General features: G+C 35.3%; 1 protein-coding gene and 1 non-coding gene across 2 annotated transcripts; both read left to right on the top strand.

Moving 5' to 3' along the window:
• Positions 1–294: 294 nt before the first annotated feature.
• LOC137956606 (KRR1 small subunit processome component) lies at positions 295–10,618 on the top strand. Its single transcript, XM_068804161.1, has 13 exons — positions 295–555; positions 1,783–1,936; positions 2,048–2,124; positions 2,870–2,980; positions 6,920–6,988; positions 7,365–7,421; positions 7,537–7,575; positions 7,703–7,807; positions 7,896–7,978; positions 8,480–8,561; positions 8,818–8,961; positions 9,041–9,118; positions 10,328–10,618. The coding sequence occupies exons 1-13, from the start codon at positions 469–471 to the stop codon at positions 10,436–10,438; spliced, it is 1,197 nt and encodes a 398-aa protein (XP_068660262.1). The 5' UTR covers positions 295–468; the 3' UTR covers positions 10,439–10,618.
• A 584-nt stretch (positions 10,619–11,202) lies between these two features.
• TRNAL-AAG (transfer RNA leucine (anticodon AAG)) lies at positions 11,203–11,283 on the top strand. The gene has a single exon. It is a non-coding gene; the product is annotated as a tRNA-Leu (tRNA).
• The last annotated feature ends 1,224 nt before the right edge of the window (positions 11,284–12,507 follow it).

Genomic DNA, 12,507 nt, shown 5'->3' with positions numbered 1-12,507 from the left:
TGAGCTGAGTTGAAGGGTGAGACTCAAACCTTTTATTTTGTTGTAAGATGTAACCCACGTATAGTGGTAATGATGTAAAATGTCTTTATTTCTTGTCCTTTTTTCCTCCCCTCTTAGAGTAAAAGGGTATTGATGTAATTTCTATGTAGTATAGACTCTGAAAGTATGGGCCTCCAATCAAGTACAAGAGCCATATGTTGGGTCGGTTTTTAGTCATAGACAGGCCCACCCACATGGCTCGTTAACTTCAGGTGAGTTTTCCCGATTCCTGAACCCCATCCCCGTTCCCCGTGAAAGCCGACCCGCCTTACCCACAGGCCACAACAGCAAAATAAGTCCAGGGTTACTTGGATTGACAAAGCAAAAGCCTTTCCGCCGCCCGCAGTCACTTGCCAATCACCGTTTTTCTTCTTTAGTTGCTCCGCCGATCTAAGACGAGGGAGAGGGAAGTGTAAGAGGTAATGCCAGATGAGTCGGCACGACTCCAACCATTTCTCCGCCACTAAAAAGGGAGAGATCCCTGAACATAGAGATGAGCTAAATTCCCTGCATAAGGTAGTACCTCTTTTTGAATCCAAACTTTGTGAACGACAATATATGTGGGTTTCTTTATATTATCTTTAATTTGTTTTTTTACGGGCTTTTGCGCTAGTGATTGGCGGTGCCAATGAGTGTTAATCTTATGTATATATGCATTAATACCCTCTCTATTGTCTTTTGTGTTCTCTCGCAAATATTAATTTTTTGTGGTGATTCTCCTGAATCTAATGGATCAACTGTCAATGTTTTGAGGAAAAGAAAATGATACAATAGGCCATCTTGAACGTCTATCTCACAGTTAAGTGGGTAGTTTATTTACTAAAACCGTTGGGGTTTATGAAGAGGGTTGGAAATCTCGATCCTCTGCACAACTGGCCCTTCGTGGTCTATATTTCATTAATTTTACTCATTCGTCTCCCAGCACCGTTCTGTTATATTAAGTGCTAGTTTAATTAGCTTCTTAAATTTTTAACTCAAGGACAACTACTGTGGTATTTGCTTCACAAACTAGATGGGATCCTATTGATGGAAGAACAAGCTAGTTTGGAAGTTTGCACTTGCATTACTTCTCTTACGCTCGATTTGAGTAATTTCTTAGCCGTTATTAAATTTGAAATACTGGCGCAGGTAGATAGGAGTAACACATTTAGTCTTGTTCGGTTTGATCTTAGTAGATAACGAATTTTGGATAGAAGGTGTGTTCCTTTCTGAAGGAACTGGATTTATGTGGCACTGACAACTGTAATTTGTGCATTTCTTTGAAGCATTTGTTCTAATGGTTCAATATATTAGTTGATATAATCTAGTTCTAAAAGTAAAAACGGCAATAAAGTTTTCAACTTACATCTGGAAAATCATTTAGAATTTGATCTTCTCTTTTTTTTGGTACGCATTATATCTACTTTGTTAATGTGCTTTTTAAATGCTAAAAAAAAAAAAAAAAACTGCTAAGGAGCAGCATTATGAGGCACACGTATATGCTGCAACTGTACTTGATCCTATTATCTCCAGTGTACTGACTTTCATGCACTGTTGTAAAGTGGCATTGTGGCAATCTATTTTTTTATATCATAAATCTATAAGATGCTGTTTTACTTCATTTCCTTGTCAAATTATAGTATAGTATATCATTCAGAGTTGTAAATATCTTGTGATAGTTATAAAATTGAATAAGCATTCTTTTTAAATGGTATTAGCACATTGAACGTTAACCAGATTCCTTTATTTGTAAATGATGAATAGAAGCCCAAGCACAAGGGCAAGCACGACAAACCAAAGCCATGGGATGATGATCCCAATATTGATCGATGGAAAATAGAGCCATTTGATCCGGCTGACAATCCAGGGGGATTGTTTGAAGTTAGTGAATTCTCTGTATTATTTCCTCGTTATAGAGGTATGTTACTTCATCCTGATTGCTTTGACAGTTTTTTGCTTCACCTCTAGGGGCTAGCTTGTTCACTCATCTCTTTGCTTCCTTAATATTTGTTTGTTTTTCCCATTTCAGAAAGGTACTTACAGGAAGTTTGGCCTTCAGTAAAGAGCACTTTGAAAGGATATGGTATTGACTGTGAGCTCAATTTGGTAATAACCCTGCCAAAATGCCTAGTGCAATGTGAAGAAACTACTAGTAGTATAATGTTTCATTTTTTAATCATTAATTGATATTAGCTCTTATGAATTGTGTGACCAGTCAAATGTGAAAAAGCTAATATCATTTAATTATTAAAAGATGAAAGATTACAATATTATTTGTTTCCTTGTGCAGTGGTTCCCTGCAGTTAGAATTTCAGTTAGATTTTACAACCTTTTTGGCCAATGTTAGTGCAATGTGAAGAAGAAACTGCTAGTATTATAGTATCCTATTTTTTTTCATAATTTAGATATATTAGCTCTAATAAATTGTTTCCTTTTTCACTTTTGGTTGGCCATACCTCGTGTAAGAGCGAATATATTTTAATTATTCAAAAAATGACAGTATGATATTTGCTAATATCCACTTGTTGAATAGTTTAGTACAGTTATAATTCCAGTTGGGTTTAACAATCTTCTTGGGTCAACAAATATAACTGCAACAATGAAGGGTATGCTTGGTTGTGTCAACCAAAAACTGAAGGAGTGCTTGTGTTTTCTTTCAACCAGTATTTAACTATTGCAGTGCAGAATACCAATTCTGTTACAACAATTATGTTATTGTTTTTGGTTTCTCATATCTGTACTGTTCTCTTATCAAACTCAAGGTTTTATTTTTTTTATGACTTGGAAAATTTATTGACAAGAATAAAAATATACAAGTGCCGAAGTTTAAAAACATCTTTTGCTTGCACAGAATGAAGGTTTCGTGACAGTCAGAACAACACGTAAGACATCTGACCCTTACATTATAATAAAAGCAAGGGATCTCATAAGGCTTATATCTAGAAGTGTGCCTGCACCTCAGGTATTTATGCCTTTGATTTTTTACATTTTTCACACTCTTCAGTCCCAGTAAACGTGGTTTGCTTCCAGAAAAGAACAGATTGAGAACTGAAAGAACTTCTTCAAGTTCAAATGTGCTGTAAATTACACTGCTTTTTATATTTTTTGGAAATCATGAAATGGTAGGTGTTCACCATATTTTGCTGTGCCCCCAATATATTTGGAATTGGTGTCCTATAAAAGTGCCGCTCATTTTTTTTAATGCTTGGGAGAAGATTTTGTTCAATGATATACTAACCATTTTCTCAGCATATATATGGAATTAGGATTATACTGATAGTCTGTTTTTGCTCAATGTAAAAGGACCATATTTGCTTCAGATATACACAGATTAATCTTAAACCCCATCTCCACTTGTTTCTTTCTTTTTCCTCTCCTTCCCAGCTACCAGTTTTTTCTTAATTGTATGAACATGCTACTTCTAGTCCTATTTCCTTTGGTTTCTGTTCATCCAAAGAGTTAAATTTTGCCAAAGATGTGATCTCGTGAACGGCAGCTCATTGTCTTAATGCCTAGGAAAGAATTGCCAAATGATATTTTAACCTTCCTCAGCTCATTGAATAAGGTTTCTACAGGTAGTCTGCATCTGTCCATTTCAAAAGACCACTGTTGCTTCAGAGACAGAAACATCGCAACCTCTGCATTTGTCCTTTTGTAGCTCTCTTTTTTTCCTCTGCATCGCGACCTATTCTTTTCGCAATTTGTCTCAACGTGCTATTTTCATTCCCCCTCTCACTTGTTTTCTGTGTTCTTCCAAACCTTTAAATTTTGTTAAAGATGTGATCTCCTGAAAACAGGACACTTGGTGATAAAATGCAAAAAATGATGAAAATATGAAGATAGAAGAGAAGAAGAAGCAAAAGGGGAAGAGGGTTTTTGAGAAGCAGCAAGGAAGGCTGCATGATCAGTCTCGAAAATTGAGACCGATCACTCTTATATTCATTATAGTAAAAGGACAGAAGTGCCCCTTAAGTACAAAAACTCTATATATATATAACTTTGATTTTAACACAAACTGTGACATGGGCAAATGAGATGAAAACTATCTTGTTGGTACAATAAGACACTTATCAGATATAGACAATGACCAAAATACCCCTGCCTATGCAATTTAATACTCCCGCTCAAGCTAGAAATCTGAAGTGTTCTTTCCTTCCAAGATGTCCGTAAACACATCTCCAAGCTACTATGAGGACTTCACATATAGAGTAACGACTTTCCCTTGCAAGATAACATCTCTAATAAAATAATAGTCAGCTTATATGTCTTTCGTTCTTTTATGGAACACAGAGTTGCTTGGTATAAAAATAACTGATTGACTATCACACTTCATAGTCATAGGTTCTGGAACAAAAAAATCAAATTCAATTAGAATAGACTTGACCCACATAAGTTCACTAATTGTGTGAATCTCTACAGTAGATTTGGCCACTACAACTTGTTTCTTACTCTTCCAGCTCACTAGGTTTCCTCCAACAAAACAACAATAATCAATAGTAGATCTCCTATCCATTTTGTGCCCACCATAATCTGCATCAGAGTAACCTAATACATTAATCTAATCAGTAGCCCCTTTCAAATATTTCAAGATTTGGTGACTCGCTTCTAAATGTACCGACCTTAGATTCTCCATAAATTGGCTCACCACTCCCATTGCAAAGGATATATCAAGCCTGGTAACTGTCGCCTTGATCAACTTTGAAACTAGGCGTTTGTACTAGGTCTTATCCTTAACTAATGAACTATGTGAGCCATGAAGACTAGCATTTTTTCTGTGGGGGTGTCCACAAGCTTAGCACCTAACATACCACATTCACTCAACATGTCAATAACATTTTTTTTTTGAGAAAGAAAAACAACTTTTTACTCTGAACTACTTCAATATCAAGGAAGTACTTAAGTTGTCCAAGATCTTTGGTCTAAAAGTGTGTGGCTAATACTATTTTATTTCTGCATTCCTTCTAAATCACTGTCACATAAGATAATGTCATCAACATACACAATTAAAATAAAATACCTCGTTTCCTTTAGAGAACAATGACTTCTATAAGACCCAAATTGTGTCACCACACTACTGAAGTTCTCAAACCAAGCTCTCGGACTTTGTTTAAACCCATAAATAGTTTTCCTCAACTGACTCATTTTAGCATTCTCCCCTTGAGCAACATACCCTGGAGGTTGCTCCATATATACCCCTTCCTTCGAGTTACCATATAGAAAAGCATTCTTCACATCCAACTAACATAAAAGCCACCCCCCCCCCCCGATTTATTGCCACTGATACCAATATACAACAAAAGTAAGCCAGGCAATAGGTGAGAATGTCTAAAAGACATCCAAACCAAATGTCTGTGTATAATTCTTGGTAACTAATCTAGCCTTATAGGGCTCAATAGTCCCATCAGTCTTATACTTGGTAGTGTAGACCCAACAGCATCTAACAACAGCTGATCCAAGAGGAGGTCACATAGGCTCCTTGTGCTTCCAGATACCAACGCACCCATTTCCTCATCCATAGCGCGTTTTCACTCGGCCGAAGCCATAGCATCCTGCACCAAATGAGGAATAGAAGATGAGGATAACAGCATAACAAAGGATTAGTATGAATTAGACAAGAAATCAAAGCATACATAGTGAGAAATATGATGAGAATTATACGATTTATTACCTTTCCGAAGCTTGATGGGAAGATCCAAGTCTGAGGTAGTAGGATCTGTAGGCAAAGAGGAAGATGGCTGGTCATGAGAAGAGAGCTCATGAGCTGGATAGTCTATTGGCATTGATGTAGGCAATAGACGATGGGAACATCTACTATACACCTGAAATGGTGGAGTATAACCTATAGAAAGTGCATCCATAACAGCAATGGGAACTGGTATCCATATAAGGTGCAAACTGAGATTCTGTGGAAGATGCAAAATATGGATTAGATTCAAAAAATGTGACATTAGAAGAAATATATGTTTTCCTGTTGATTGGATTACAACACTTGTATCCCTTATGATTATGTGAATAACCCAAGAAGATATATTTGATAGCACGAGGAGACAACTTATCCATAGATGGACTGAAAGAATGGACAAAACAAGTAAACCAAAATATCCGAGGAACAACATCAAACAGTTTGCATTCTGGTTTTTAAATCTGACTCAAAATTTTCCCTTGCACAATTGATGATGGCATATGATTAATCAAAAAACAGGACGTCAACACTACATCTCCCCAAAACGATTAGGAACATTCATATGAAATCATAAAGTACGAGTTACTTCGAGGATATATCGATTTTTACGCTCAGCCACCCCATTTTATTGGGGAGTATACCTCCATTTCAATTTTTTCCATTGCTTGCTTATCTCCTTTTCTTCCGTTCTCTTTTCTTAATGAAATTAACATACTGTTCAAATATAACTAATAAACTGAGAAGTGAAGAAAGAAAGAAAATAGTGTGTAAGCATGGCTAGAATTGCTTACTTTGCTATTCCTCATTATTCCGATTTAAGACCCTGACCATTTTTATTTTATTTTTTAAATAGTGCTGAGTTATATCAAAAGGCTCATAAGAGCAAGAAAACCCAGACCTTATTTGATAACAATCAACTGATTGAGTCATAATCTGAAAACATGCTTAATCTTTGATGATTACTAGTCATTCAGGTAGAATGCTTTTGCACCCAAGTAGAATTTGCCTATAGCAAAACAAATCGTGAACTGGATCAGGAAGCAACTGAGTAATTCTATTGACTGTATATTTTAACCTTTCTGAATGATACAGTCAAGATACATAATTTGATTTTTGAAATATGCAGGAAGATTTTTGTTTTTGCACATAAGTTTGCAATTTGGTGGTTCTTTTAATTTATTATAATACTCAGCTTCATTTTATGCCTTCATGTTTTAGGCTTTTAAGATACTCAACGATGACATGGCATGTGACATTATAAAGATTGGCAAGCTCATCCGTAATAAGGTATTTGCATTTCTTATTTTATTTTTTATTTTTATTTTTCTTCGTATCATCATTCTTAAAGTGATTGTTGCCGTCGGCACCGATATGCCTCTTTGAACTCCGTGTCTTTTATTATGAATCTAAAACTTATTTGTCTACAGATGGATTCTCTCTTTCTTTCGTGTATGTAAGTATGTATTTTACGTCTATCTATGCATATATGTATTTGTGTTGGTATGTAAGTTATGCGTGAAAGTGTTATTTCTTGTTAGTACATCTCCTTTCATCTTGGTTATTGGGTTCAACTGTGGCATGCGTTGGTTTGTTAGAGTTTGTAGCTAATGATGTGTTTTAACATGACAGGTAAATATTGTAACTATATCATGTTATTTTGCAGGAACGATTTGTCAAAAGAAGACAGCATCTTATTGGCCCTAATTCCTCCACCCTCAAGGTATGACAGACAGTAAAACATTATGTGATTTGACTGTAAATTAGAAATGTGTGGTGAATGGGCTCTATAATGCTGATACTGCTTATGTTTCATTAATTCCTCGTATCCAATTCAGGCAATTGAGATTTTAACTGGTTGCTATGTGCTAGTTCAGGTTAGTGTCTACTTCGATTTCTTTCTTCTTTTTTACGTCAATTCATTTTTCACGTCTTGCTCAATGCCCATTCCACCCAAGTTGGCAGCCTACTCTACTTCTTTCATGTTTGTTAATGAATGGCCAGGGAAACACAGTAGCAGCTATGGGTTCATTTAAAGGGCTAAAACAGGTTCGGAAGATTGTTGAAGATTGTGTAACTAATGTTCAACATCCTATGTATCATATCAAGGTTAATATTATAGCTGCCTATCTTGTTCTTTGTGAAATATTTCATGGCAATCATCTGAATGTTTGTGCTATTTGTTTTGAATGCACAGATCCTTCTGACGAAACGTGACCTTGCAAAAAATCCAGCACTTCAAAATGAGAACTGGGATAGATTCCTACCTAAGTTTAAGAAGTATGGGACTAATAATTTCCACAATCTCCTGTTTCAGCATGCTGGCAGCCTGCTATGTTTATGTTGATTTGCACCCTTCTTATTGAAGCTTTTGAAATATCTATGACCTAATTATTATGACTTCTGTTACTGATAAAACACAGCCAGAATCAACATAATAGAAAAATTTAAATCAATTACCATTGGTACCATTACAACGGAGTCCCCTTGTGATTGAAAAAGGCTAAGATGTTGTAAATCTTTTTCTATTTGCATTATTCTTCAGTCAAGGGCTTGAGATGTTAAGTCTTTTTCTGCTTGAAGGCAATTCCTTCTGCGCAGCAATTTTATTGGTGACCCCTACCAACAGTAGGACCCTATGATAGGATTCCAGAGTGTACTTATTTGCGATATGGTGTTTTTCAAACCCATGATAACAGGGTGGTACTATGAGCATAGCTGTGAGCATCCATTCCTTAATGCTTTATGTTTCTGATTGTGTTAATGTTAATTTCATTCCAGGAAAAATGTTAAGCAGAAGAAAGTAAAGAGTAAAGAGAAGAAACCATATACACCCTTCCCTCCTCCTCAACAGCCCAGCAAGGTGAGAAAAAGTGTTGTGCTGTTCTATTTTCTGTTTTCCAAAAATATTACTCGTGCTTCAGTTACCTCCTTCAATTACCTCTCTTGATTGTCTATTCCTGCTTTCAGCTGGAACTGTTTTAGTGTCCACTCTCATTGATATCCCTTGAAACCCCTGGCAAGAGAATTTACTAACCTTACTGAAGGAGTTAAGATGGGGTTGTGTTGAAATTGTTCAATATTGCAAGAAAAATAATTAATGGTGAAATATTTTTCAGGTTGATATTCAACTAGAGAGTGGTGAATATTTCTTGAGTGACAAGACAAAGTCTGCAAAGAAATGGCAAGAGAAGCAGGAGAAGCAGGCTGAAAAAACTGCAGAGAACAAGCGAAAGAGGGAGGCTGCATTTATTCCACCTAAGGTTTGATTCTAGTGCTCGTTGTAATGACCTTGTTTTTCAATGAGTATCTTCATGTATCTATTTTCTCTGGCTTTTGTAGGAATCATCAAACCAGGATTCTGCAAAATCCACTGAAGATGATAAGAATGATGTTACTGCCATGGCAAAATCTCTAAAGGTGAGTGGTATTCCAAAGTTTCAGATACCTCTACATTTTTTATTTAAATTTTTAGACTCAAAAAAGAAGTATTGTGATATTATTGTATTGGAAAAAGGAGTACAACTTAAGTCCACATAAGCTTAAGTGGACCAATTTTCAATTTAACTATTGCATTTGATTTGAATGGCTTAAAAATTGATTTCTTCTTCTTCAACATTATTTAGAATCTCATGCATCCATGTTGATGTTAATTTGAGAAATTTTTTCTTATTTCTATCAATTTTAAATGATAAAATAGAGATAATGGTATTGTTGTAAATAGATTAACTTTTCCAAGGTGAAAAAATGTTTGGTGCAATCAGGGTTGGCTGGACTTGACTCCAGTCTCATTTCCCTTCGACATGTTTGATCTGGAAAAAAAATGTACTCAGGTTTTTTTAGCATGTCCTTCATCGTAGGTAGATTTCTCCATTGGATAGATTTCACTATATGCTGACCAACTTTAACAAGCTAAAGTCCTCTGGTTCATTGTTCTGTTTGTTGTGCCTCCAGGCTTTTAATGAAAACCCCTTTCTCAAAAAAAAAAAAAAAAACTAAACTTTTGCTATCTAAGTCTGCTGAATTAATTGATACTGGTTTTGAATTTATTTAGTGACTTGTCAATTGGTTTAGATTTTTTTTGGCCTTAAGGGAAAAATGGTTTCTAATGTATCCTAAACCAATCGATGCCAGGGTTCAACTCTCATACTTGTACATAGTGTTTATGACAGTCTGTCTACTGTAGCTGTCCTATGAATTGAAACAGGAGTACAGATGATACTCGTTTGAACAATCAGGAACCTTTCATGGTCAGTAACTTCCAGGGGACTAGCTTTACTGAATAGATTAGTTATACCTTTTTATTGTTGCTGGGATAGAAGAACCTTATTCTTTGTAGCTGGCTGTCTACTGTGTAAAACCTGCCCAGCAGGAAGTCTCTTAAAAAATTTTGAGGAAGCCAAAAATGGTTCCTACCCAATAGTTGATAATCTTGAGACTTAACTAACTACATTCTAGATTTACTGTTTTTCTTCTTAGTAAATGTTAGAATGTGAAAACGCTCCATGAGTTTTATCTGTACTCTTGTGTTGGCTGTTTGATATGTTCTTGAAGATAACAATTTGTCATTAAAGAACCGAACCAGCTGCTTTTGAAAAGGGAATTTTGATTTGCCAATATCTCTTGCAGAAAAAAGCCAAGGAGCTAGGGAAACAAAAAGCCGTTGAGAACATTAATGCAGAATCTTACATTGCAGATCCTGAGAAAGTCAATCCAAAGAAGAAGAGCAAAGCTGCTTGATCTTTTGGGTAATTTGATGCTTGCAAGGGTCCTCCGTTAAATTCTGTAACTCGTTGAGGGTGGTTGCATTGCAGATTTTCCTGTACACACTATTGAACGATCTTTAGGGTAACTAGTGGCTATTGTAGAACATTTTTTTTTTTTTTTTATTAGATAGAAGCAATCGTTCAGAGAGCAAAAGAGCTACTAGGAGAAATTAGGGGCTGCTGAGAACCCAAGTCGTCGTTGTCTAATATTTGGAGGAAGCCAGGAGAAATCAATTTTAAAATGAATAGTTATTTGATGAACGATCGCATTGACAAATAATATATATGTAAGATACATGCATGTTGTCTTTGATTAAGATTGATCAATTAGTAATTCATTAATAGAATTTCCATTAGCAGATACATCCTTTACTAAGCCAATAATCATTAAATGAGTGGAGTTATGTTTTATTATAATTTTAGTTAGCCAATATGTCAATTATATGTTTATAACTGACAAATATGTCATAATAATCATAGACATGATCTTAATCTGTCACATATTAATTAAACAATAATCAAAATTTCAAACAAATCAAAAGATTAGTTATGTTAGTCAAGGCAGTTAAAACTTAGGAAATTACAAAGGGGAGAAAGGAGACTAGAAGACCACAAAGGGGGGGACGGCAGACTGAGGAGAAAGAAGTACCTGTATCCGAACAATCCAACTCAACTAGTCTTTGGGTAATTTCATATGCTAAATAACTTCAATTAACGTAAAACTAATTAGACCAAGAAGTTGAGATGGCCGAGTTGGTCTAAGGCGCCAGATTAAGGTTCTGGTCCGAAAGGGCGTGGGTTCAAATCCCACTCTCAACAAAACAACTTTTGTTAAATGTCCTTTTTTTAGAAACAACGTTTCTTCTTATAATTTTGGTTAATTAATGGTCAGCATAAAATATTTGCGACACTGAAATTTCCACTCTCCACGTCAGCAGTCAAAGTCCACGTAGCCAACAGTATCAGCGTATTTTCTTTTCGATTTTTTGCAAGAAAATCGGTATTGACTTAAGTATAATATTTATTTATTATTATTTTATTTAAATATTTTTATTTATAAATATATTACATTTGAATTTCTTACTATTTTCTTAGTGTTTAATGACTTTATCTCGTACGAAGCCATATTTGGATGTAGCAACACGTCATGAGTATGTCTCTAGGTCCCATATCATGGGACTCACCACATGTTCATAAATGTGTAGCCAAGTCGGCACTTGTAATTGAACCCTCGAGGAGGAGTAGAATCTCTGGTCTTTGTCTCTATCTCATATATGTGGGACCCACTAGCTACACATTGGTGTACATCCATGATCAAACATCGAATAAATCCTAGTTGTCACAAAGTACAAGAATAATAAGATGAGAATAAGTATAAAAATAATATGAAAACTTGTAAATAAATAAATAAACTCTTGTAAAAGGGTAAGACACTATACATTTTTGCTAGACCAAATCCCGTAAATTCAACAAATTTTCTTAACGAATCATTTCTCAACGTTGTTTTCAGTACTCCTTATTTTCAAAGATTTGACCAATATATAAAGTGTTCCTTTTTCACAATGTGGAGACCAACATTTCCAGTAAGTCGGGGTGGCATCAAGCCGAGTCGAGCCCAAACCTGCTTATGTTTGAGTCAAGTTTAATTTAAATATTTCGAACTCGAGCTCGAGACGAGCCTAGCCTCGAGCCTAAAATTATAATTGAGTTCAAGCCCAATCATTTTAACCGAGATTGAGCTCTAACCTACATTTAAAACTTTGTATAAAATACAAGTCAAATAAATTGTATATAAAATTATGCATGCATTTTACATAAAATTGGGCAATAACCTCTACTTAAAATTGGACTTAACCTCTATATATTAACCTTGCATAATCTATATACTACGCATAAAATTATTCATAAAAGTTGCATAATTATGCATAAACTTTATTCAATAATCAAACACAAAAACATTCCTTTAAAAACAATGCTAGTTTTGTCCATTTGTACTCAATCAGATCGTTCTGATTCAAGGACTAGAAAACCAGATCATGGAGA

The sequence above is a fragment of the Aristolochia californica genome, unplaced genomic scaffold, assembly GCF_029961685.1.
Source record: "Aristolochia californica isolate CCGP_79_NKW_82.1479 unplaced genomic scaffold, dmAriCali1.0.hap1 SCAF_2, whole genome shotgun sequence".
In the NCBI taxonomy this organism is placed as follows: domain Eukaryota; kingdom Viridiplantae; phylum Streptophyta; class Magnoliopsida; order Piperales; family Aristolochiaceae; genus Aristolochia; species Aristolochia californica.
The sequence above is the reverse complement of the archived record's forward strand: the minus strand, read 5'-3'. Positions and strand labels throughout refer to the sequence as shown.